The 27,990-nt window shown below is 39.6% G+C and overlaps 1 protein-coding gene and 1 non-coding gene across 5 annotated transcripts; both read right to left on the reverse strand.

Annotated features, from left to right (window-relative positions):
• Positions 1-446: 446 nt before the first annotated feature.
• Positions 447-27,967, reverse strand: UTP6 (UTP6 small subunit processome component). Of its 4 annotated transcripts, none has more exons than XM_032617141.1 (20): positions 27,761-27,967; positions 26,104-26,188; positions 23,153-23,255; positions 21,226-21,267; positions 20,897-20,989; positions 20,143-20,190; positions 19,640-19,703; positions 17,838-17,956; positions 14,764-14,841; positions 13,772-13,853; positions 13,246-13,327; positions 11,827-12,011; positions 11,201-11,280; positions 10,755-10,832; positions 8,342-8,521; positions 7,453-7,533; positions 7,137-7,246; positions 6,292-6,358; positions 3,624-3,696; positions 447-2,560 (listed from the first exon to the last, which is right to left on the reverse strand). In XM_032617141.1, exons 2-20 carry the CDS (start codon positions 26,109-26,111, stop codon positions 2,403-2,405), a joined length of 1,731 nt encoding a protein of 576 aa, XP_032473032.1. In that variant the 5' UTR covers positions 26,112-26,188; positions 27,761-27,967; the 3' UTR covers positions 447-2,402. The 4 variants fall into 4 exon arrangements, with proteins under 4 accessions (XP_032473032.1, XP_032473030.1, XP_032473031.1 ...); XM_032617139.1 differs by lacking the exon at positions 23,153-23,255 and adding an exon at positions 3,954-3,998 and having other exon boundaries at positions 27,761-27,952; XM_032617140.1 differs by lacking the exon at positions 23,153-23,255 and having other exon boundaries at positions 27,761-27,963.
• On the reverse strand, positions 14,563-14,685 carry LOC116746495. Its single transcript, XR_004347752.1, has one exon. It is a non-coding gene; the product is annotated as a small nucleolar RNA SNORA54 (small nucleolar RNA).
• Positions 27,968-27,990: the final 23 nt, after the last annotated feature.

A 27,990-nucleotide genomic window follows, 5' to 3' on the forward strand; every position in this document is an offset into this window, starting at 1 on the left:
TCTCCCATCACCCCCTGATGGGACCATCCAGTTGTAGGAAAACAAGCTCAGGGATCCCACTGATTCGGCATTATGGTGAGTTGCGTAATTATTTCATTATATATTCCAATGTAATAATAATAAAGTGCACAATAAATGTAACGCACTTGAATCGCCCCCACACCACCCTCCCGCCCCCGTCCATGGAAGAAGTCTTCCACAAAACCAGTCCCTGGTGCCAAAGAGGCTGGGGACTGCTGCTCTAAGGGATCACCCACCACCCTCTTTACTCTCATCTCTTCTGTGCAACATGTATCTCTTTCCTAAAATAAAAAAGCCCTTTAAGGATTTAAATGTTGAACTTCCTGGGACTTAACGGAGAGGAGAAAGGATTTTTCTTATTTTAAAACAAATCACACACACACACCATTTTGGGTACAAAAGCTCATAATAAAGATACCCTAAAATAGACTCCAATATTCATAGGAATTTAATATATAATAAAGGTAGTATTACAAATCAGCAGAAACAAAAATGGCTACAAACAGTGTTGTGGAAAATTTAGTTAACTGCATGGGGGAAAAAATACTGAGTCGTCCTCAGCAAGAGGCAGGCTTTTCAACAATAGAAATCATACATACAAAACCTCTGGACCTCAAAAAACACCAAAAAAAAAAAAAGCTGGGGGCAAATTATTTGCAAAAAAAGAAGAGACGAACTAAAGATTACTATTCTTAGTACATAAAAAACTCTTATAAATTAGTGAAAAAAAAAAGGTCAAAAAATAGTCAAACATGAAAAGACATGAGAGCCAGGAAAAATGCATTAACTGCACTGATATCAAAGAAATGCACATTAAAACAAGGATATATCAGTTTTCACCTATTAAAATGGTAAAAAATAAGAAATATAATACCCACAGTGCTTGAAAGTATTTTCATACATTGCAAATTGGCAACACTTATCAATATTCTTTAAAACAGTTATATCCCTTAATACAGCAATTCTACTGTCAGATGTCAGTCTCCTAAAGAAATAACCAGGGATGTTAACAAAGATTTACAAGAATCTTCACCAACAGTACTTAGAAGAAAAAATTAGAAATGACAAGGTCCAACCATAGGGGATTAGTAAAATAAGTCATGCCTCATCTATACAATGGAATGTTCTCAATTCATTAAATCTTTTTAAGGCTATTTAATGGACATGGGAAAAAACCCATAATATTAAGTGAAACATAATAGTAAGTAAAGCTGAACTGAATGCTTCTCCCAGTGACAGCATCATAATGTTAAGTTACAGGATGTACAATTCAAACAACTGCCTCCCCTGCTCCCAGAACGCCCTTCTCTACTCCAAGCCATCCTCCATCCTCGCCTCTGAAGCCCTTCTCTTTCTAAGCTACTCCCTACCCCTGCCCTTCTTTTGTTGCTGGGCCTCCCCAATGTAAACATTTCTCTGCAGATCGGTCCCAGAGATAGAACACACTTTTATAATCGCTTAAATCTTCTTAAAGGACAACTTTTCCCCCAATACCCAGCATCCTTCCCTGCTGCTTCAACCAACTCAGGACATCCAGCTCTGTTCCTCCAACCCTTACCTCCATCCCAAAAAGCTTCTCCTCTTTCCTGCCTATGACGGGCACTCAGTGAATGAATGAATGAGTAAATGATCTAACAGTATAAATTCAATTCTAATAAAGGAAATCAAATTAGTGATTTTTAGTCCAGATGATAAAATTACAGAACGCTTTTATTTTCTTTTCCACATTATTCTATTCCGCCCATATTTTCGACAACAAATGCATACCACATATACATTTTTTTTTTTTTTTTTTTTTTTTTTTTTGCGGTACGCGGGCCTCCCACTGTCGTGGCCTCTCCTGTTGCAGAGCACAGGCTCCGGACGCACAGGCTCAGCGGCCATGGCTCACGGGCCCAGCCGCTCCGCGGCATGTGGGCTCTTCCCAGACCGGGGCACGAACCCGTGTCCCCTGTATCGGCAGGCGGACTCTCAACCACTGCACCACCAGGGAAGCCCCCACATATACTTTTATAATAAAGAGAAAATAAACAAACAGAACTGTACTTTCCTCTCTATCTTAACTGACCCCTGGGTCTAGATTAGAGATACTCAAGTTTGACCGGTGGTAATAAAAGAAGATCAGTGACACGATTTCCATGTATTTTGGAAAACATTTAGGACCTATGGTAGGTCTGGCCTCAACAATTGGCCTCTGGCCACTAAACAGCAGTTCTCTTTTCTGGAATTAAAGATTAGCGCATTAACAAAATTAAAGCATGTCTCAAAATCAGACACCATCTCGTCTGCCATCTCAGCAAACTGCAGATGAATGCATAATACAAAACTACGCAGAGGGCTTACAACACTATTTCACAAAGTTGGCTGTGTTCTTCCTCTTTTCACAGCTGGCCGGCCTGATGCACAGCATGTTTAGCTACAAACAGCTCTGCTGACTCTCCCTGCAACATTTTCATGGCTCGCCAGTAGATCTGTCCGCAGTGCTCAGGTCTACCAAGGGGGTGGTTCAATTCTTCTTTGATGTAATCCATCCAAAGATCTTTAAAGGGAACCCCAAAAATTACTGTAAACATACAATTAGGTAACTGACAAGGCTTTATTACATAAACTTAATTATTTAATATCAATTCAATGCAAGATTTCTAAGAAACTTAATAACTTCTTGCTGTTATTTTCCTAGAACCCTATGGAAAACCTATGGAATACCTCTCTCAGCTTCTTTACACTACGGTATTTCAAAGCCTTTTTTTTTTTTTTTAAAGTAGAAATCTTCACTTGGATCGTGACAGTCTAGTGCTCTCACCTTCTGACACAGCCCACATTCTACTATAGAATGTGTATCTCTCAAGAAAACTGCTTTCACTTTAAAAAGAAAGAATCATGACAGTCTATATATTTCATAAACTCAAAAATACTAAATATTGTAGAGGGAGGATTTTGCTGAGTCTCTTTCAAGGTGAAACAGACCTCAATGAGTTCATTAGGACCTTGTCAGTCTGCTTAATAAAACTTGCTTGGGTTAGTAAAAATGCCGTATTCATTCATTTCACCGGAAGGTCTGCTGAAACCTTGAAAAAGCTAATGTATTGTTTTAAATCTGAGTTTAACAACTCTACATGTCAGTTTTTGAGTTCACAAGTAAACAGACTTTACATGACTTAACCTAGACCAAGAAGTATGTTTTACAAGTCCTATAAATTAGATACAATGTGGCAACAGCCCGTGACAATCTTTGTCAATTAGTATCCCACTACCCTCCTGCTGTAATTCCCACCCCATTTTGTTCTGACCTACATTATTAACCTTTTCCTTACAAATATCACATTTTTCAAGGAAACCAAACCAAACGAACCTCCTTCTAGTCCAGAGTTCTTAACAGAAGACCCATGGATACCTGGGCTTGTGAACTTGAAATTATAAGCAAAATTATGTCTGCCAGCATTTATGCACTGAGGGAGGGAGGAGGCAGGGGAAGGATGCCAAGTTTTATCCTCAAAGAGGCCCATGACCCCAAAGCAGTTAAGAACCACTATTCTAACCATCATAGGTTACAGACCACACATGCAAACAGACCCATGTGTCTATAACTGAAGTTTACTTACCAGAATCTACAGATCCAAATTCTCTCAAAGCTCTCTCGTAATATTCTCTTAAGTTCGCCATCTTGCAGGATTCCTAACAAAAATAATCAGACAATCTTGCCTCAAAAGCCTAATTTATAACGTCACAAATTCATTTCACACGTATTGTTAAGCAGCTATCAACTATTAGGCATTTGAAGGGGAGGAGAGATAGGTTTGAATGAACACAGCCTGACTCTGAACTTATCCAGAGAAAAGTCAAAGACACTACATGGCAGAGTGAAGTAAACACCAAACAGTGATAAAAGCACTTTGTTTTGGTGGCAAGGAAAAAGCCTAATTAATTCTCACCTGGGGGAACATGGGCACCTCCACCGGAAAATATATGTGAAAGCCCTGAGGGAGGAGCAGGATTTAAATAAATAAATGGGGAAGGTTCTACTCCCTATGGTAAGGGATTTCTTCCTTTGAATATCTGGGCTCTAGCATATGTTAGCCATACCCACCTTAAAACTTTTTATATCAAGGCAAAATATATATAAATACTACTTATATGAACTTCAGGAAGTTTTCTGAACCTATCAGACAGACCTTAAAGTTTCCTCACCCATGAAATGAGGACAATAATATCTCTTAGGACAACTACAAGGATTCAATTAAAATGCTGATGAATTATGCACCAAGCAGAGTAGACAGTGCTAACTTCACAATCAATACATGTTAATTCTTCACCTCTACTTCCATTTAAACTATTCTCTTTGTTTCATTTTCAAAGCAGATTCTTCAGTTTAAAAATCTTTCTGTGTAGTCAAGTAACTATTTCCTCATTCCAATTTCTCTTCGCTGAGACTGTACTACTTTATAAAACGCCAGTTTAACCTCACATCTTACACATGCATGAAAAACAGAACCACACTTTGTGAAGGGCTCATAGTGTGCATGGAACTGTGCAAAGTCCTTTCCATCCAGTCTCCCATTTGGCCTTGTAACCCTCACACCCCTGGAACAGGTATTCCAACCTCCTTTACAGATAAGGATGTCGAAGCTTAGAATTAAGTGACTTGCCCAAGGCACATAACCATTGTGTTATTAATCCAAAGCCTGGCTATGAATTATTACGCTAGACTAAGTCCTATACTGTAAGACAAGAACAGATCACTGACCCACACAATGGTCAAATCTATGAAAATAAGAGTTCAACCTCATTGTTACTTTTTCAAAATTCAAATAAAAATAATAAACACCAATCCCTGGACTTCCCTGGTGGTCCAGTGGTTAAAACTCCATGCTCCCACTGCAGGGGGCATGGGTTCAATCCCTGGTCGAGGAAGTTCTGCATGCCGTGCAGTGTGGCAAATAAAAAGTAAACAAATAAACACCAATCAAAATACCAAAATAAAAGAGAGAAGGCGAAACTGAACACTTGGAGAAGGTATGGAGGAAACAGGTATACTGATATACATACATGGTGATTATCACTATAAATAAGTATAACTTTTATAGAACTATCTGGCAATATGTAAAGAACCATTTAAAAAGCCAGTATAGGGACTTCCCTGGTGGTCTAGTGTTTAAGAATCTGCCTGCCAGTGCAGGGGACACAGGTTGGAGCCCTGGTCCCAGAAGATCACACATGCCGCGGAGCAGCTAAGCCCGTGTGCCACAACTACTGAGCCTGCGCTCTAGAGCCCATGAGCCACAACTACTGAGCTCGCGTGCCACAATTACGGAAGCCCACGCGCCTAGAGACCGTGCTCCGCAACAAGAGAAGCCACCGCAATGAAAAGCCCGTGCACCGCAACGAAGAGTAGCCCCCGCTCGCTGCAACTAGAGAAAGCCCACGCACAGCAATGAAGACCCAACGAAGCCAAAATAAATAATAAATAAATAAATAAATTTATTTTAAAAAAACCAAAAAAGCCAGTATCTCCAGTCCTCAAAAGAGAAGAAAAAAAAAAAACTATACAAGCAAAATGCTTGCAGCGCTGTTTTCAATCTCAAAAATCTAGAAACAACCTAAACGTAATGGAATGGTTAAGAAAACTACAGGTTTAAGAATAATACAACAACCATTAAAAATGACGCCAGGTAAAAACACAAGAATGTGTTTACAAAATGATGTTAAGGAAAAAAAAGTGAGAACCTCCACATGTCACGTTAAGTCAGAAATAAAACATCATAAAACTGTGCATATGTATGTAAATAAGGATTAAAGAAAACAACAAAAATAAAAATAAATATGATCGGTTGTGTTATTGCGAGGGGATTACAGATATATTTGGACTTCCATGTATAATTTTTTTTAACTGACACTTTCCTGTATTTTTTCTCACTCACAAGTTCAGTTAAAGAACACCAGAAACAGTTACGAGTGCCTACTCTCTACCTCACAACCCAAAACAAGAGACAGACGGGGCACTGGAGGCAGAAAAGCAGCACCTCACACAGCCTGGCAGGGAGGACTTCCTGTAAGAGGTGACATCTGAGTTGTCTAGTTTCCAGACATGTACCTTTTCTTCTTTGCTTGATTACCATTCCTAAAGCCACATCTATGAAAAAGGGGTTGGAGGAAGGGACCAGAAATTATACTGTATTATAAGGACAGCTTTTTAAATAACAAAGTGCTACCATAGATTAGTTAGCACTAATCCACATTCCCAGACAAAAAATGCATAGACGGGACACTTACTTGCTCCTTTTCAAACTGGATCATCTTCCTGAAAAAATCAACTGAAAATGGACGGCTTTCCTGTAAACTAAAAAGGAACAGGGGGAACCGTTATCTTCCACAGTGAAGAAAGCCTCTTACATCGCATGAATATAAACACCTGCGCCAGTGCCTCCGCCACACGTAGCTGGATAAAGTCCTGGCTGCAGTTCAGCATGGCGACTGGACCCGGCTACCAGTCACTCACCATTTTCAATCTCCAGTGCCTTTACTCTTCACCACCACCAAACACCTACCCAGTTCTCTTCCTGTTCTCTTCTCTCTCACTCTCAGGGTTTTAAGTTCCCTCTCCTTCATCTCAAGGTCTTTTTGAAGGAGACCAAGAACTCCATTTCTAAGAATATATTCTAAGAAAATAATTTCCAATACGGACAAATAATATTTGTGCACAAAGGTTCATCAAAGCAGTTACTGTGGCCAAATAAATCATGGCACGTCCACAGGGTGGTATATCATATAGTTGTTTTTAATAAATGTTATTTATGAAGAATTGTAACTGGTAGGAAAAAGGCCAGTCTAATGTTCATCAATAAAAGTGGTACACCACGTGCGATTATAGCATAATCTCAGACATGTGAAAAACAAATTTTAAAATGATACATTAGGACGGTTTTTCTCTTGATGATAGGATTACAATGAATTATTAGTTACCTCTCTCTCTCTTTTTTTAAAATTTTCCACATTGGGTATGAACTTAACAGCCCTTGGATTTATTCCTCCATCTATTTGTGATTCATATAAGCTGGGTACGAGGGGCTGAGAAGGGGGTTGAGAGACTCATAATAGCTAGGCGTGTCTGTGAGTACCTTTTAAACACAGCTCTGGCCTTTTTGTAGCCACCACTTCGATAAGCCCAATCCAGGTACTTATCCTTCAGAGTGACTGAGTCGCCACCCGTGACAGCTAAGACAGCTTTCTAAAATTTAAAAGAAAAGAGAAACAAGCTACATGAGGAAATGTCTACATATCAAAACAAATTTTTCCAAACCCATCCCAGGCCATGCAATGAATAGGTGCTTTAAGAGGAGCACCTGCTTTAGAAATAACCCTTTGAAAGCTAGCCAACTAGCAGGGCTATCTGCTCATTCCCCACACACAAGACTTACAACAGGGGGCCTGTACCTTAAAGACTGCTTCAGTGTCTTCTTGGCTTTTGGCACCTTCACTCCACTCTGCCCAAGAAATCCACAATGGCAGACAAATCTGCTCACAATTTAAAAAAAAAAAAAAAGGTTAGAAAATGACATCTTATCACTATGCTCTGAAAACTCATCACTATAAAGACAGGTTCCTCCTGAGATAAACAATATGTGCAACACAGAGTCATTCCCAGTCTGCCCCACTGTACAGAACTCTCAGTGCTTGGCAGGAATGGTACACCGGAACACAGACAGCCTTCAGACCCAGTTGCCCAAAGCAATACTCTCCTGTTAATTCTACTTCCCCCTGTTGGGGAATACTGCCTAAAGTTATTATCATCAATTACCAGTAAGTTAAGCACTTAACAACCCCAAACTAGTCAGACCCAAGCTACCCAGGTCACGTCTCTGCTGTGTAGGACCACAACACAAGTGCTAACTAATCTAGGCTGAACTATCTAGCCTTTGTTCATGTCCCAGCAGCACATACAAATGAGCTGTAAAATAATTATGATTTTTTCCCCCTATTTTAACTCCTGGAATATCTTTTTCCTACTAGTATAAAAGATTCACTGCAAAGCTTTAAGGTTTAGTCTTTTAAAGTTTAGAAATAATATTCTATTAGTATTTCTCACTTATAAGATATATAAACAGGAATAGAAAAGTTTACATAATTTAGTCGACTTTCAAATAATGAATTAGAAATAGGCTGGTAAATGGAAGTAATTCTTCCACCCATAATCCCTGAACCATCATCACAAATGCACTCTGGGGCCAGCTTTCCTTAGACAAGTCTACTCCAAATGAGCTTTGGCTGCAGTCTTAAAAGGTTTCCCAAACAGAATGAAATACAAAAGACACAACTCACAGACCTGGGGTTTCAGGTGCACAAAGGCTTCTTCAAAAAGCATGGCTACGTCAGGGCTCTTTGAGGCAATCAGGACCTGCAGCTTCACCTGCCACATCGTCACGGAGCCTCTGAACAATTCCATCCCGGCTCCTGCCACCTCCAGAGCTTCTGTAAGGAAGTCATGGTGCAGCAACAACTCGCTCTGGATAAGACAAAGGGTCATTGGAAAAGTATCTACTGAGAGCTACATTATCTATGGAAATGGGGACAAATAAAGACCTCATGCGAGGCAACAGATTCAACAGCCTTTCTTCTAAACCTTTCACCATGGTGCCCAAACAGGCACAAAGTAAAAAATCTGGAATTTCTCCTCCATTCCCTGCTCCTATCCCCAAAGGCTATCAAAAAAACATAAGTGAAAAAAAAAAAAATAAATAAGTGAAAAGCAGATGGCCTAAATAATTTAGGTTGAAAGTTATATTTTTAATAAAATAGTTCACTATAATAAAACCCACATCCACCACCAGTATTTGTGGGACGGTAAAGAAACAAGTTTATTCATTCAAACAGAGTTGGGCACACTACAAACTGGTACCCATTTTTCTGAAAAGAGTCATGAGACTGTTCGTGTCACAAACTTGGGAATTTTACTTTAACAAATATGACCCAACAAATAGATTAACAGGAGGAAATATCTGTTTAAAAATGCTTCTGTCCACACTACTGTAACAGGGGAAGAAAAACCTAAAACCAATCCAATTCTACAAAATTGTGAAAAAGCAAGTAAATGGCAGTATATAATGCATGCATTCAGCAAGCATGTTAATTGCATGCTATACAGTCTAGACTCAATAATGAGGAGGTCAGGCGCATTCCCTACTGCCCACAGCGCCTCCAATTTAGTAGCAGTGAGTCTGATACGTACCATCACAGAAAAAGAATCATATGCTACAGGAGTACAAAGCAGAAGCACCCAACAGAATCTTTGGCAGTGATGAGAAAGGACTCCCAGAAAGGAAGCCCCATCTATGCTGAGACTTAAGGAAGAACAGGCATTAGGTGAAAGCAGAGATCCCCAGGAAAAAGAGAAGACTCTCCCACCAGCATGTGCAAGAAGCTGAAGATGATAGAAAGCTTGGATCCGAAAGGAAATCCAAGTTCAGAACGCCAAAAGAAACTAATAATGGAAAGAGACCAGGACTGCCAAGGCACTCTAAGCCACGCCCAGCTGAATTTACAGGGTGGGACGGACTGTCCTGCCAGCAGCATTCAGTAGCTCCAACAGAGCAGCTGAACTCATCAGGCCTGGGATTTTTCACAGATAGATTCCATAATGGAAGGGTACCCAGTCGTGGTACAATACAATACGCTACTAATATATATCAAGGGCTTCCCTGGTGGCGCAGTGGTTGAGAGTCCACCTGCCGATGCAGGGGACGCGGGTTCGTACCCCGGTCTGGGAAGATCCCACATGCCGCGGAGCGGCTGTGCCCGTGAGCCATGGCCGCTGAGCCTGCGCGTCCGGAGCCTGTGCTCCGCAACAGGAGAGGCCACAACAATGAGAGGCCCGCGTACCACAAAAAAAATAAAAATAAAAATAATATATATCAATAGTTTATGTCGATCTACGTATAAAATATAGAAAAAATGTTAATGTAAAAACAGTACAACACAGTACAAAACAGCAAGACATGAATTGCAATTACATAAAAATTGTGTAAATTATATAAATCAAAAGAGGTTAAGAGTTATACAAATAAAAGGCATTCGATAAATATAAAAATTTTTGTCCTTTTTTTTCCACTAAGAAAGTATTTAAATACATTAACACATTCACCAGCTCATGGAATGCTATCAACAACTTTGTGAGGTGGCAAAAAAAAGGATCACTATCATTATTCTAAAATCAAGTAAACCAACTCAGAAGGGTTAAGTGGTTTGCCCATTACCTACCTATTAAGTCACAAAACCCAGTCTAGACCTGTGTATTCCCACACTACATTATTCTGGTCTCTATATAATAATCCTTACCCACTTCAGAGTATAAGGATGGGTTAATATGCCTCTTACTAGAATGTCAGCTTCTAAAACACTGAACACATCTAATTTGTCTTTATTGTACCAGCGGTTAATCTGAGCCAAGCGTAGGTTCAGGAAAACATGAATGGATGGACAAACAAAATACACCCAGTTGTGACTCTGTTCTGCATGTTTTCCACTATATATTACAATATTCCTCCCTCTACTGGTACAGATTTCATTTCTGGCACACACTAAATACTGACAGCCAAATAATAAACACTCTCTACATCTACCATGCCAATCTTCCAAATGTGCTTAGTCATAAAACAATATATATTAAAACACATGACACCAGCCTGAACCAACCAGAATTAAGTACATGTAATTGACACTGAATGTGTCCAGGTCCTTACCCACTGCTTGTACTGGAATTCTGATAGAAGTTTGAGATCATGTGCCTTCCTGAATGCAACCATGGTTCTTTCCAGCCTCTGAAATCAGAAAAAAATCTCTCAGTTCATCACAAAGCTCCCAGCAGGGGTCTTTGGCCTCTGACAGGAACGAAAGCAGTTTTACACCTTTCTGAGAATTGCAAGAAGGGACAGAGGTGGTTTCACTTATGATTAAATGATCTGGGCAGTGGCACCAAGCACAGCCCAGGAAGAGAGGACCTCCTTACCTGGTGGCCAGAACTAGGGCAAAGCAGACTCAGACCTTCAGAATGACAGGTCATTCACAGGACAAAGAGTGGTTATGCAACAAGTTCTTGGAAGCTGTCTCAGACCCCAAAAACCTGTGCCTATGTCCTTTCAGAAGACACTTTCTAGTCAGCCACTGTAACACATAACAAAGTCAGTACCTTCTCTCTGAGGTGCCGACTGCTTGTCTTCTTAGCAAACCTTTCCATGCAAAAGTTGATGTAACACTTGCACATGGCCTCTGGAAAAATCAGAGGGATTATGTTGATCAGACCAGCAATTCTTTTAGTTTAACAGTCATCGTACATCTTTTCTTTGAAGGGAAAACTCCTCTGAGGAAGAGTTTAAACTGGTTTAGTCTGGTGAAAAATATAAGTTATTCTGATTACAGCCTATCAAACATCTCAAATACTGAGGGCAAACAACTGAGTAGTGACATAAATACAAAAATTAAAAGTCTTATCCACGTCATGCACCCTTTACCTTTATTTTCCAATATTACAAAATTATCAAGTAAATCTATAATAGAAGATAATTAAGTAATGATAATGAAACAACCTTCTGAATGATCACATTCTAAGTATCATTTATTTCCCCAAATAAATGAACAAATGCCACAGCTATCGAGGAAGGTCATAAAAGAGAAAGAACAAGTTGGAAAAGCCAGGCACACTGTAAACTACCACAGAGAGGTTCCAGAAATGGATTCTGGTCATGGGAATGGAGCTTCAGGTTCATATTCAGGAACACCGTTACTCCTCAGCACACAGGGCCTGGTGAAGCTCACCTGTACGCAGAGTCTTCACCGCCTCTTCATACACAGCACAGCACCTCTCCTCCCGGCGGCCCACCTCTGCCACTTTGGTTTGTTTCGTTGTGGGCGGCTCTTCTCCTGGCTGTGACTCGATCTCTAATTCTCGGCGGGCCACATAATCCCAAGTGAGGGGGTCGTCTGTATGCAGAGCCTGAAGGCTGAAAAATACTGCCATCAACCTAGGACATAAGATTAACTCAGAACATCAAACAGAGAGACAGTCCCAATGCTCTGAAAATGTACCCAGGACACCCCTTTAACAATTCCAGCACCAAAAGGGTCATTTCCCAACAGGCTCCCCAGATGTCTCCACCCTCACTATGTAAATGTTGTCAATGGATCAGAGCTGTCACACACTTGTTAGTTTCAGATTGTTTCAGACATCATTCACAAACGTTAACTTGTAGGTTAGCTCTCAAAGTCAAATCAGCAGGTATGTGTGACAAGATACCTGGTTCTCGAGCCCAAGAAAACCTTATCATATCTAGACTCTTGATTTTCTCTAATAGAAGGAGCCTAATCATGTACCAAAACCCTAAAGGTATCCACAGAGCAAACTGATCCAAGTTCTCTCTTATCTCCTACGAAAGTAAGAGTCCTATTAAGGGTGAAGTACCCACAAGGTAGGCTGCAAATAATTCTTCAACTATATAACCAGACATTAAAAGAATAATGTCTGGGGCTTTCCTGGTGGCGCAGTGGTTAAGAATCCGCCTGCCAACGTAGGGGACACGTGTTCAAGCCCTGGTCCGGGAAGATCCCACATGCTGCGGAGCAACTAAGCCCACGCACCACAACTACTGAGCCTGTGCTCTAGAGCCCACAAGCCACAACTACTGAGCCCACGTGCCACAATTACTGAAGCCCGCACGCCTAGAGCCCGTGCTCTGCAACAAGAGAAGCCACTGCAATGAGAAGCCCGTGCACCGCAACGAAGAGTAGCCCCTGCTCGCCACAACTAGAGAAAGCCCGCACGCAGCAACGAAGACTCAATGCAGTCAAAAATAAATAAATTAAATAAATAAATTTAAAAAAAGAATAATGTCTGATTACCTGCAGCACTCAACTATAAACATTCATGAGTACAACTCTCATGTTAAGGACAAAAGACATGCCAGGAAAGCAGGAATATAGGTTTTTATATAAGCTATAAGACATATTTCTTATTGAACAAAGGCAAACTATTTCCCAAGGGAAGCCAGTAAGTGAGTCAAACAACTTCTCCAAAAATACACTTTTTATGTATACATAAAATACTATACAATAGTCCTAAAACAGCTTTCTTCCAAGGATTTTGTATGGTATCTTCTTTCCCCCTTTCTAAATATCCAACTTCAAACCCTTACCACGAGATCAAAACAGACATATTCACTTTTCCACTATTTTACTTACTCATCATAAATTTCTCTTTGCAGATCTTTGGCAAAGTCGAATAGCTGTGCAATTGAAAGCAGTGACACATGAAATTCTGCACCTAAAATTTAAAAAGCGGGGGAGGGGAGTAAGACTCTAAAGGAGCACTTTCTTAAAAGTACTGGAGTTAGTTTTGGTTTTTTTATAAAGTGGGAAGATAAAACAAAAAAATCACCCATGGTCCCACTATACAAGCAAAGTCATTATTAATATTTGAGTATTCATTAAGGACTATATTCTAAACATCTTTAGGACACAAAAGAATGTACTAAATCATTTATTCTTTTCAACTCCCCACATGATTTAAGTACTCAAAAACTTATTGAAATGTTCAGTTATAATCTAAGGGGAAATAAGCCTTTTCTGAAAGAATCGGGGCACTATTCCCTACAATCAGAGTTTTATACACATTTTAACAGAAATTTTCAAAATAGGCTAAACGTTCCTCATTATAAATTGAATGTTTCACTTTCCCAACATAAATAAATTTTCAAAGGATACCTACTTTTAATTATGTTTACAGAATTTTTGTAGATGATCCTTGCCAACTCGCCCATAAGGATTTCTTCAGCATACTCGAGATTCCCCTAAAGAGTATGATATTAAACAACTGAACGGGTAATGCCAGTAAGTAGAAATAGCCCTAGAATGAAAATTAACAATCCTAGACTACCTGTGCCACATGACCTCTGGCAAATCACGTCTCTCTCTGGGCCAGTTCCCTCACTTGTAAAATGTACAGCTTGAATAAGATCACCGATGTTCCACTGTATTCTCAGGCTCCCAGAGTTGTAGCAAGATTACACGGCTTAAGGCCTCACTCTCTACCTAGACCAGAATAGGTCAAGTTTTACATGCCACGTTCACCCTTCTGTGTAAGATTTTGTCTGGATAAAAAAGTTCAAAGCTGGTAACCACAATAACAGGTGATAGTGAAGTTCTTTTTTCAGCTCTAATATTCTCAAACTTGTTTCTTTAAACTTACTCTGTCACGTAAAAAATTACATAAAAAGAAAAAGAAAGAAGGCTAGGAATCACACATTTCACAACCTTTCTTGAGCTCCTTCGACCCATTAACATATCATTTAATGAGACCATAAAGAACAGTATGTAGCCATTCCATCAGTAATAATTTCAAGGACCACTCCAATTAGTCCAAATGTCTATTTTTAAAGCACAAAATTCTATTTTTATTACTAAGCCCATTTTAATTAAATCAATGCAAGACATTTAAAAGTTTCAAAATATTAAGTTGGAAAGAAAAGTACATTCTAAAGATTTTCTTTTTTATTCCCACTTTGTCTCCAAGACCTGAAACCAAGAGCCACCAGGCAGTCAGTCGCGTGGTGCTGGAACTGCTGTGGCACTGGAATGGAACCCGCCAGCCACGGGCAGACCGGCAAGTCACGAACAGTGCTCCTAAAGATTTTCTGTTACTCCTAAGCAGGTTCAAAACACTATATCTTGTTAACAAGTGACAATACATTAGGATCTTACCACATCCATCTTGGCTTTTTCAAACTCTTGCTTTTCCTTCCTCAGTTTCTCAGCATGCATCAGCTCCATCCTAAAATACTAACAGAGAAGGGAAATAATTAACTGAAAACCTTTGGAGATAATTTTTTAATTAGAAATATATAACGTGCTTCTTTTTACTCATAAATATCAGATCTGGGGAAGTGTGGAGGGAGTGTTATAATCTATCTTGTTATGAAACTAGCTGATGTTGATGAGGCTTTTTTTTTTTTTTTTTTGGTCGTGCCACGTGTCTTGCAGGATCTTAGTTCCCCAACCAGGGATCGAACCCGGGTCCCCGCTGTGACCACCAGGGAATTCCCTCTCCCGAATGTTTCTATACAAACATATGGTTAACACATAATACAAAGTTGGATTTGTCCAGAATTTTTAATACTTTGAATTCTATGTTACAAGACATATTAAAATGACAAGTTTAAAAACGATGTTTGGGCTTCCCTGGTGGCGCAGTGGTTGGGAGTCTGCCTGCCGATACAGGGGACACGGGTTCGTGCCCCGGTCCGGGAAGACCCCACATGCCGCAGTGAGCCATGGCCGCTGAGCCTGCGCGTCCAGAGCCTGTGCTCCGCAACGGGAGAGGCCATAGCAGTGAGAGGCCCGTGTAGCACAAAAAAAAAAAACAACCATGTTTATATTCATTAACCCAAAAATTCTGCTTCCAGAAATCGATCATAAGGAAATAATCCTAAATACCTAGAAGTTTCATACACAAGGGTATAAGAGCAAATAACGCAGACAATCTAAGTGTCTAAAAGTAGGGAAAGTAAAATATATTATAAAAGAAGCAGACTGGTGATGCGGCCATAAAACAGTTACAATAATTTAGTAATGGTGCACCACATTTCTAGTGATATTCTACTTTGTTTTTAAAGCTGGCTACAAAATTTTGCATGTAACACAATTACATTATGTAAAAAATGTGCACAGGAAAAAAGCCTATGAAGAAATGTTAATAGTATTTGTCCTCAATCAGTCACACTGTTTCTTTTTCTGTGCTTTTCTGGCTTTTTTCCCCAAGATTTTCTACAAAGTACATATTACTTTTAGAGTGTAAAATAAAAATATATATTTTTTTTTAACAAATGCAACTATCAGAACAGATAATGTATATCTCAAAATGTGACTTGGAGATACCTGGAGGTTCTCAAAACCCTTTCAGAGGGTCTACAAGGTTAAAACTATTTTCATAATAGTATAACATGTTATTTGCCTTTTTCACTCTTATTCTGTCAAGAGTTTAAGGTTTTTCAGAGGCTATATGATGGGTGCTATCACCCACAATGAATGCAAAAGTAGAGATGAGAATATAGCTTGTCTTCTATTCAGTCAGATATTCAGGAGATTAGCAAATATGTAAAATAGGCCATTCTTCTCTTTAAACTTTGTTTCAGAAGAGTTTTTTTCATTTAAAAATAAGTAACCTATAGTGACATGTAATGGGTTTATTATTTTTAAGTGAATATTTTTGACTTCTTGGTTTTAATCTTCAATTAAATATTTAATTTTCAAATAAAAATTAACAGATAACCCACATAACGAAAGAGCCTAGGGGATTTCGGTAATTTAAGATTGTAAAGGGGTCCTAAGACCAAAACGTTTGAATACCACTAATATAAATTAATATATACTAACATGGGACTATATTCGTGATGTATTTAGGTAAAAATATAGAACACAAAAATGTGTAGTAGAATCCCACTTTTCAGAATAAAGCCTGTTTTAAATATCTGTAATATGCATAAAAGTATGGGAGGTAAAATTATGAGTACTTTTTCTGTTACTTTTTTCATAAAACTGCTTTCTCTGAACCATTTATAATAAATAAATTCTACTTACTTTTGATAAGAATAAGCAAAAAATCTATTTCCATTTTAGAAAATACAAGTCTAGGCAATTGTGAAAGCCTCCAAAAAACATAAACAATAACACCATACAATAGCACTCTAATAGCAGGGATGACTGATTCTTATAACAGTTTCTCAATAAAAATAATAAAGGCCACAAAGAACTGTCTAACAGAATATGAAGAGAAAGGACACAAGACTATAAAATAAAACATTAAATTACTACAAAACCAAAATACAGGGCTTCCCTGGTGGCGCAGTGATTGAGAGTCCGCCTGCTGATGCAGGGGACGCAGGTTCGTGCCCTGGTCCGGGAAGATCCCACATGCCGTGGAGCGGCTGGGCCCGTGAGCCATGGCCACTGAGCCTGCGCTTCCGGAGCCTGTGCTCCACAACGGGAGAGGCCACAACAGTGAGAGGTCCGCGTACCAAAAAAAAAAAAAAAAAAAAAAAAAAAAAAAACCAAAATACAGTTGAGACAGCTACAAAACCTATTAGCTTTAAGACCCATCACACATAGGGGTCTTAATGAGGGTCTCCCTCATCACATAGGGCTTAATTTTCCTTTGAAGGTTCAACAGTAGTTTCTCCCTTATTCTGACAAATACCTCAGAAAAGGGTGCAGTTTCAATAATAGGTCATTTCTAGCATTTGTCGGGGTTTTTTAAAATTAAGTCTGGCTATCATTCATTGTTCTAGTGCACCCCTCTAAGAGGGAATAAGTCCACCAGGAGGGGAAGGAAATATCTATCTCAAGAAAACTAGATGACGAGAATAAAAACAAAGTGGGAAAAACAGCAAGGGAAGCCAAAAGAAGCAGGAAGGAGATGGGAGGGGAGAGCAGGAGAAGGGGAGGGGAATAAATGAATGAATGAATGAATACATACATAGAAAGATATAAAGATGGCTGAACCCTGACCCTCAAGTAAAGAAAGGTAGGGTCCAGTTCCCTATCCCTCCCCACAGTAATGGACAGGTAGGAGTTCCAATCTCTCACTGAAAACCTGGAAGATGAGCAAAGTCAACACCTACTACTGGCCAAGAAATACCCTTCTGACCCCCTTTCCCCAGCAGCTCCCCTACTTATTCCTAGTCTCCATAAATCGAAGCCTTTTTAACTTAATAAAGTATATACGTCTCCAGAGGACCAAACTAAGACATGACTCTCACCTTATGTTCACACACACTCACCTCTTGATAAAGTTTCGGGCACTCTGGATGAAAGCGCAGAGCCCGAAGAAATAGTTGTCTTGCACTTTCTGAAGACAAGCGATCTTCCATTTCCCACTTGGCCGCCATAATCCACAAGGCTGTAAGTGAAAAACATCAGACTTCATTTCAATAAAGTAATCAAGTCAGGTATGAAAAGACCAATGCTCCAATTTTGATACCCAAAGATCTTTTCTTTAAAATCTTATCAAAAGAGAAAGAGGATGGAGATAAGGAATTTCTAATGGTTATCTGTAAAGTATTGTTGCTTTATCTAAAATTTAGAGTGTTCTAAACCAAATCTGTAAATGTTAACATCTGTGGGTACTTATGTGCCCGTTACTCTATTCCATCAGATCTAAGGTCAACATCATCATTAACTCACATACAAATTTTTAATGTCTCAAAATGCTGGACAAAATTGTGCATCTTAGAGTCAGTGAAATAAATTATTTTGCTCTTTTCTCTGTATTTAAAGTAGTTGATAGTTTTTTTCAAATGACTCAATTTTTAAAGTAAATTTTTTATTGTACAGACTGGGAATAAAGTCTTCAAACAAACAAACAAAAAACCTTTGTCCTTCTACATAAGAAATTAACCTTGAGGTAACATTCTAGCTATCTCCCTAGAAACTTCATAAAGGTCAGCGATTACCAGACACAGATAATGGACCTGAGGACACAGGGAGAGAGAAGGGTAAGCTGGGACGAAGTGAGAGAGTGGCACGGACACATATACACTACCAAATGTAAAATAAACAGCTAGTGGGAAGCAGCCGCAGAGCACAGGGAGATCAGCTCGGTGTTTTGTGTCCACCTAGAGGGGTGGGATAGGGAGGGCGGGAGGGAGACGCAAGAGGGAGGGGATATGGGGATGTAGGTATATGCATAGCTGATTCACTTTATTATACAGCAGAAACTAACACACCATTATAAAGCAATTATACTCCAATAAAGATGTTAAAAAAAAAAAAAAAGATCAGCTATTACCAGGCAAGATTGCTTTCGGTAAAAATAACCCACGGTTTGTAACTGTGTCTGGACAAGGAGGGCTGTGAATGGTAGACAGCCACTGCTCTGGGCTTTCTTGGGCATGTGACTCCTGAAACTGAGCACAGTTCACAGATATAATACCTGGAAGCTGCGCCCATCCAGGGGTCCTCTACGCCAGTGTGGCTCCTCTGCCCACTCCCGTGCTCTCATGCCCTCCCACCAAAGACAAGCCTCTGAACGGCTGACAGTACTAACGCTGTCTTGTTGTATCCTTCGGAAACAACTGGTGCCAAATGTAGCCGATTTTGAGTCTCATGCGCTGTAAACCTAATACTCCAGAACAGACACTGAAGCACTTTCACTATAAAATATCGTACTGCTTACAGTGTTCACAAGAGAAGTCCTTCTCTTACAAAACTTGAGTACCTACTCTGCGCTAATCGCTCTTGTAAAATCTGTATTAATATTTTCCCCTTTATGTTTCTGAAATCCTCAGACTTGACTGCCTCCAAACAGAATTCCCCTCAAAGGACTGAAGAGTTTCTTTCACCATCAGCTAAAAAGAAACTCAGTCCTTCTTGCTCACAGATACAATACCTGGCACAGTAACTAGTTCACAGTAGCAGGGATGAACTAAGAGGCAGCTATTCAGGAATAAAAACTGCTGAGGCCAAGTTCATATGCTCAAGTTCTCAAAATAATTCTCTCAGGTTTAATCAAGCAAAATCAATTCCAAAATGGCTTGAGTCTACAAATAAGGTAGGAAAAGAACTGACAAGGATTTCACCATACCTGGCTTGTTCGAATGAATGGCCAACATGGCAGAGAATACCTTGCTAAGTTGAACTTTGGTAGCCTGTAAAAGAAGAAAAATTCTACTTCCTGCACAGCAAAGTCATTGCTATTAAACTCTAAGTGATCTGTACTGTACCCTCACCAGCTATGAACTCCAATGAGGCGACACCTGCTATTGCTAAGGACATATAAACAAATACAGATTCACTCAGGGTTCTCTTCTACCTAAACCGCTTAACATAAACATTTTAAATATCTAAAAAATGTTTTCAACTTTACTGAACATATATGCATAAAGACCCTTTTCTTTTCAGCTGATATGGAAGCTATTTATATAGTCATTCAAATATGCAACAGCCTTCTTGGGTTCTTTTCCCATTTGTTAACCTTACACACCTTTGGAGAAAACATGGAGTTCAGCAGAGTCAAGGATGAGGTTTAAAATGCAGACTAACCAAAAGCAGGAAAGAGGGACCAAGACAGGGTTGCCCAATACTCACCCACTTCTTACAAAAGACTACATAAGACAGCCAAAGTTGAACATCATCCTGCAAGAAAAGCAATGGAGTAAGTTGCCTGAGTTTGAATTTTATATACAATACACCTTTGCATTAATTTTGTTTACAACAGAGGCAGATTTCAGAAAATCCAATGTGCCACATCCCTCAGCCTATTAGGCTGTTCCTTACCCGCCTTAGATCTCTTAACCATGACAACTTGTTCTGTCCCCCAACTCCCACCTACTATGATCTAAGACAAAATTTGTCATCTATCCAATTTGTTCAATGCACTTCTGAAATGGTCTCAGTCAGAGGCAGCAAACTAAAATTTGTCATTCCCAAGAATCCAAAGTACTTCCCATATAATATATCTCGGTCCCAGAACCAAACTTGAAGAAAACCAAGTTACTGAGGTGCTGCACCTACTCTAACCTTATCTTCCACGTCCAAGTACCCCAGCTCGGGGTACTTTATTTAGAGACATATCCAAATCCCAGACAATTTTCTGATCCTTACATATGAATCAAATCCACTGTTTTCAGCATCATTCTCACAGACTAACTCTAAGGTAATGCGATCAATTTTCTTAATGGTTTGTTTCATAAGTGGTTTCAAGTCATGATATTATCATTAGAATAAGTATTGCGATACCCAAGATAAGAATCCACAACCATACATTTGAATATCCATATTCATAATACGTATAATACACATCTTCACATCCCTTACAGCTAAGGGCACTCTGAACACATACTTTCCACTTGGCTGACGCACGTCGGAAGACACCTTGTACCCGGTGTACGATAGAATTTTCAATCTCATCCTTCTTAAATGAATACCCAATACGCTAAAAAGGGACATTAAAAAAAAAAAGCCTCAGTTTAATCCCATTTATCCAAAGCAGCATTCCCAGTTGATCTTTAAACAGTACTGGTAGAGAAAGCAAATAATTACAGGTATCATTATGAGCACATCACCACACAATTATCAATGCCAACTACTTCCCAAACCCAAGTTCCAGCTTTGCAGTCACACTATTTAATTCTATATATTTTTCCAACTTCCAGAAAATCATCTACTTACAACTCGTCTTCGCTGGATCAGTTCCAAAAGATTGATTTCATACTATGAAAGAAAAACATACAAAAAAAGAGAAAACAAGAAAAAGTATGACTTTTTATACAGAGGAGGTGCATTTAGTCAAAATCATAAAGTAAATAAAAATCAAGAACACAAAACAGAAAATAATTTGCTATCAAGAAACCTAATTTACAGTAAATGTCTAGCATTCACTAAAAATTCACCTTACATCTGCAAAACTCAAAAATACATACATTAGCATGCATCTAAACATCTTAGATACAAAGAAAGCATGTTACTAAAACTCTAAGACTTCTAAGATTTACAATATCAATCTAACTTCCTCGTCTACAACAGTGTGTTCAGACTTTTAGGAAACTAACCATTCAAAAATTTTAGCTGACGCACAAGCAAATAAAGCAGATAAACAGGGTTGTACTAGCTGAAACAGGGCACCTAATTGGCTCTCCCTACCCTTGCCTCCAAAGGACCACTGAGAACCTCTAAGACTCTCCAAAAACCACTACTATATAATTCCTCTCTAAGCTGGAAGACTACTAGAGACAGAAGGCACAGAACCTTACAAGATCGCCTGCTTCATTTTAAAACTGTCTTATGAAATATTTGAAGCATACAGAACACCCACGCAGCTACCACACAGCTATGTCAAAGCCTACATTTTACTATATTTGATTCAAAACGTTTTTAGAAATAAAACATTTCAAATAAAGGCAAAGCCCCCCATGTCTGATTCCACCCTTCTCCCTCTCCAGAGGAAATGATGATCTTGACTCAGGTGTTTATCGTTCACAAGCATGACTTCAAACTTCATTATAATGTTGTCTTGAATGCTTTTAAACTTTATACAACTGGTATCATACTGAATGAACCCATCACTCCATATTTTTTTTTTTTTTTTTTTTTTTTTGCTGTACGCGGGCCTCTCACTGCTGTGGCCTCTCCCGTTGCAGAGCACAGGCTCCAGACGCGCAGGCCCAGCGGCCATGGCCCACGGGCCCAGCCGCTCCGCGGCATGTGGGATCCTCCCAGACCGGGGCAGGAACCCGTGTCCCCTGCATTGGCAGGCGGACTCCGAACCACTGCGCCACCAGGGAAGCCCCCCACTCCATATTTTTACTGAACATTTTGACTTTAGATATATCCCTGCTGTCATGTAGAATTCAAGTCCATTCATTTTAACTGCTGTATAGCATTTCATTATATGAACGTGCAATTTACCTATCCTTCCTCCTGGGATGCGTATTTGTTTCCAATTTTTCTATTACAAAAAGCTGCAATGAATATTCTTGTACACATCTTCTTGTGGATATATCCAGGAACTTTACCACTAACATGTAAGCTCATCAAGAACATCATTTCTGTCTGCTTAATTTATTGCTGTACCCCATCAGTGTCATGTACATAACAGGTACTCAATATACACTGTATGACTGAATGAATGGAATTGCTGGGTCACACAGTACATGCATCTTCAACTTCATGGGATATTGCCAAATTGCTCTTGAAAGTGGTGGGACAAATTATATGCTGATACTGTCAGTCTTTAAAACGTTTATTAATATGATGGGTATAAAGTACTACTGCACCCTGGTTTTAATCAATACTTACCTGATTACTAACGAGGCTAACATCTTTTCAAAAGTTTACCAATGACTGATGTTTCCCCTTTGTGAACTGCATGTACCTATTTCTCCATGTACCTGCTTTCATTTCCCCTTTGTGAACTGCATGTACCTATTTCTCCATGTACCTGTTTTCATTTTCTTTCCACTTGTTTGTCGTTTCTTCTTGATTTGTAGTTTTTTACATATTCTAGATTCTGACTATATATGTTGCAAATATTTTCTCTCATTCTGTGGCTTATCTTTTTACATTATTTACGATGTCTATTTTGCACAGAAATTTTTACCTTTAACATAGTCAAATCAATCTTCTCTTTCATGGTTTGTGCTTTCACAGTCTTCTTTACTTTAAGAAACTTTTCCCTACCAGAATGTAAACTGGTACAGCCACTATGGAAAACAGTATAGAGTTTCCTTAAAAAACTAAAAACATAGAGTTGCCATATGATCCAGCAATCCCACTCCTGGGCATACATCCAGAAAACTATAATTCGAAAAGATACATGCACCCCAGTGGTCCTAGCAGCACTATTTACTATTTACCAAGACATGGAAGCAACCTAAATGTCCATCAACAGATGAATGGATAAAGAAGATATGCTATATATATACGTAATGGAATACTACTCAGCCATAAAAAAGAATAAAATAATGCCATTTGCAGCAACATGGATGGACCCAGAGATTATCACAGTAAGGGAAGTAAGTCAGAAAGAGAAAGACAAATACCATAAGATATCACTTATATGTGGAATCTAAAATATGACACAAATGAACTTACTAACGAATCAGAAACAGACCCACAGACATAGAAAACAAACTCAGGTTACCAAAAGGGAAACAGGATGGGGGAGGGATAAGTTAGGAGTTTGGGATTAGCAGATACAAACTACTATATATAAAATAGATAAACAACAAGATCCTACTGTATAGCACAGGGAACTACATTCAGTATCCTGAAATAACCCATAATAGAATAGAATATGAAAAATATGTATACATATGGATAGCTGAATCACTTTGCTGTCCACCAGAAACTAACACAACATTGTAATTCAACTATACTTCAATTTAGAAAAAAAAAAACCTTTCCCTACCTGAAGTCATTCATATTTTTTTGTAGAAGATTTAGTTTTCCCACCACATTTATCTATTCAATTCCATAGGAATTTATTTTTGCATGAGGAAGGGATCTAATTTTATGTTTTCAATGTGGATAATCAGAATCTCAATATAAAATGCCACTTATGTCTCATAGCAAGTATATATGGTTGTGTGCAGGCAGAGGGGGTATACATGTAAGAGAGGTGTGTATGTGAGTTTTTAGATCAACTTATTTCAATTTGTGCTCTAAAACTAAACAAATCAACCTAATCCACACATAGCTCTTCAAATATATGAAGAGTGAAATTATTTGCCACTTCTTAAGTCTCCCTAAGGTTAAACATCTCCATTTCCTTCAATGATTCCTCCCAGAACAAGGTTTACGTCCTGGCTGCCTTCTAACCAAAGTCTTCTTAAAATGTCAAAGTCCTTCTTAAAATGTCATCCTGAGCTGACAATGCTCCAGACATAGTCTGACAAATGCAAAATATTTTTTCAAACCAACGTCTTCTGAGTGCCTACTATTTGCAACCTCCTCTGCTCAGCTAACTTACCCAACACTCTACTTCTGTTCATGTAATCACTTAGATTATATGTTTTGACATGACATACTTCTTGATCTATTTTGATATAGCAATCTACTGAGCTTTAGGACCTCCTTCAAATACAAGATTCTTAGCCAGGTCTCATATATTGTTCATTCAGTAGGTTTTTTTTTTTTTTTTTTTTTTTTTTGCGGTATGCGGGCCTCTCACAGTTGTGGCCTCTCCCGTTGCGGAGCACTGGCTCCGGACACGCAGGCTCAGCGGCCATGGCTCACGGGCCCAGCCGCTCCACGGCATGTGGGATCTTCCCAGACCGGGGCATGAACCTGTGTCCCCTGCATCGGCAGGCGGACTCTCAACCACAGCGCCACCAGGGAAGCCCCAGTAGGTTTTTTTAAAAGCTAAACTTAGAACCTTTTATAATGTTTATATTAGTGTTAAAGTATAAGATTTATTTGTTTTGGTTTTTAATTTTATTTATTTATTGGCTGCGTTGGGTCTTCGTTGCTGCACGCGGGCTTTCTCTAGTTGTGGAGAGCGGGGGCTACTCTACATTGCGGTGTGTGGGCTTCTAATTGCAATGGCTTCTCTTGTTGTGGAGCACAGGCTCTAGGCGCGTGGGCTTCGGTAGTTGTGGCACACGGGGTCTAGAGAGCAGGCTCAGTAGTTGTGGAGCACGGGCTTAGTCGCTCCACGGCATGTGGGAACTTCCCGGAGCAGGGCTCGAACCCGTGTCCCCTGCATTGGCAGGCAGACTCTTAACCACTGCGCCACCAGGGAAGTCCCAAAGTAGAGGATTTATAACATCTTATTATTGGATTCTTTCTGAATCCTGATTTTATCATCCAACACATTACTCTCTCCCACTGAAAACTGATCTAGCATGTGTGTGTGTGTGTGTGTGTGTGTATATATATATTTTTTTTTTTTTTTTGGGGGGGGGTGCTGCGTTGGGTCTTCATTGCTTGTGCATGGGCATTCTCTAGTTGCGGCATGCAAGCTCTAGAGTGCAGGCTCAGTAGTTGTGGCGCACGGGCTTAGCTGCCCCACGGCATGTGGGATCTTCCCAGACCAGGGATCAAACCTGTGTCCCCTGCATTGGTAGGCGGATTCTTAACCAGTGGACCACCAGGGAAGTCCCAAGCATATATATTTTATCTTCAATCAAATCTTCCATTCATTTACAGGACTGAAGAATCTTGCAGTGTACCTCACCTCTCTCTAAATCGACAGACCTCAGGCACATAAGCATTGTGCAACTTCCTAACCATGTGCTATCATCAAACTCACTTTCCTTTATTTTTTCCCACAAGACATAATTGATCAAACCTCTTGCTGAAATCCTGATACACTGGGTCTTTGGCAGACTCTGATCTACTAACCCTATAGAAGAAAAAAATGTTCAGTTTGCCAAGGACCAAAGCCTTAGTGGAGCAACACTATTACCAAATTACCTCTATTCCTGTTCAAAAATTACCTGTCTAATCATCAGTTCCAGAATTTTGTAGAAAACTGACATCAAGCTCACTATTCTATAACTGATTTTAAATTTGTGAGGGGATTAAAAAGTAATAAAATTATTCACTTACTTGAACATAATTGATAAAGTCTTCCTTAAAAAGAGTTCTTCGCTGTATTCTGTATTCTAGATCTGAAGCCTTTTTAATGATAGCCCTAAGGAGAAAGCCATTTAAAATGTAACACTTGAAACAAGAAGTTAAATAAATAACTTTGGAATTTTTAAAGTTTATTTTTAATATATTTGAAACATCTATTTGCCAAAATATATAATTCCCAAATAATTATCCTTCATAAGCAAGTACATATTTTTTTTTATAAATTTATTTATTTTTATTTTTGGCTGCATTGGGTCTTCGTTGCTGCCTGTGAGCTTTCTCTAGTTGTGGTGAGTGGGGTCTACTCTTCCCTGCTGTGCAGGGGCTTCTCATTGCAGTGGCTTCTCTTGTTGTGGAGCATGGGCTCTAGGCACGCAGGCTTCAGTAGTTGTGGCTCACAGACTCTAGAGCACAGGCTCAGTAGTTGTGGAGCACGGGCTTAGCTGCTCCACGGCACGTGGGAACTTCCGGGACCAGGGCTCGAACCCGTATCCCCTACATTGGCAGGCAGATTCTTAACCACTGCACCACCAGGGAAGTCCCCATATTCTCTTACATAATTACCTCTGTGCTCTTTTTTATCATTATTATAAAGTATAGTTGATTTACAATATACTAGTTTCAGGACTTCTGTGTTCTTAAGGGCATGAAGATGTACCTTAAAACTTTCATGAAAATCACGTCAATCGATTGCCAGGACCACTGACATTCCCACCAGCAAAGTAAATAATGTTAAGTAGTACTTTACGTTATTTATATGTGGTATTAGTAGAGATTTCTTTTTCTCCAAATTCAAGTCATTTGGGTTTTAATAATAATCAAATTTCTTTCCTAAATTCCTCTTATTTCTGAATTTTCAACAGGTAGATTTAAAAAACAAAAAACCCGAGATTGTCTCTACCTATATCACTACTGCAAAGGGCTTATGGGAGAAGACTCACTGTATTTAGCTAAGGGGTGAACTGAATACAGAGTCCACTCTTAGCAAAGAGTCCACAATACGTTGCATTTCATAAACAAATGTTTACTTTAAGGTTCCCATAGCCACAGTACTACGTTCGCAGTCATTGTAAAATGAAGAAATAGTCACAGTAAACTATTAAAAACTATTATACAAATTAATGAGTAACAACTATATACTAGTTGTTGGCGAAGCCCTGGGGTAAAATATAAAATCGAATTAAATGATCCCCATCTTCAAGTCTTGTTAGAATTATCTACTCCTCCTGGGCTCCCACGGCTCTCTGTTCACATCTCTAGGGCAGTACTCTACTACAATCAACCTACAGTACGCTGCACTGCGATCAAAATGTTTCACTTGTCTGTCTCCCCCACCATACTGTGTCAGGGCACCTAGCTCTTGACGGGCGGGTATCCTGGTTTTATCCCCTTTATAGCCTCAAAACCTCCTCCATGAAGCGCTGTCTGTATGTTTGAGGGGTAAATGGACGGATCACCTTGCAATGAATGAGAAATTAATTCTGGGCATCATCAGAATCTGGAAATGGGCTTCTACCACATTAGAAAATATAAACACAACCCAAGTGCCCCCATCCCTGCCCCCCGCCACACACACGCCCCTGCCTCCCCTCTCTACCCGCCCCAGCCCTTCCTCTTCCTCCGCTCTCACTTAATCTCCGCACGACTGAACAGTCCAATGCGCTCCAGCTGTTGCAATTCGGGGAGTCGATCCTCTATGCGTTCCTGAATTATCTCCGCCATGAGGTCGAACTCTACAACCCGGCAGAGACCTTCTCACAGCCAACACGCGCAGGAAGCGCCCCCTCTCTATTCCGGGGACCCGGCCTTGACGCTCGCACGTGCTGACGTAACGTGCGCCCCAGGTCCCGCCTTTTCCGC

Source organism: Phocoena sinus, chromosome 20 (genome assembly GCF_008692025.1).
Source record: "Phocoena sinus isolate mPhoSin1 chromosome 20, mPhoSin1.pri, whole genome shotgun sequence".
Lineage (NCBI taxonomy): Eukaryota > Metazoa > Chordata > Mammalia > Artiodactyla > Phocoenidae > Phocoena > Phocoena sinus.

Coding starts and splice junctions, on each gene's coding strand:
- UTP6 (XM_032617139.1), bottom strand. CDS start 27,852: ATGGCGGAGATAATTCAGGAACGCATAGAGGATCGACTCCCCGAATTG. Junction 19,704..20,142: donor TAGTCTTTTGTAAGAAGTGG/GTGAGTATTGGG, acceptor CTTCTTTTACAG/GCTACCAAAGTTCAACTTAG. Junction 3,697..3,953: donor AGGTGCCCATGTTCCCCCAG/GTGAGAATTAAT, acceptor TATTTTTGTTAG/GAATCCTGCAAGATGGCGAA.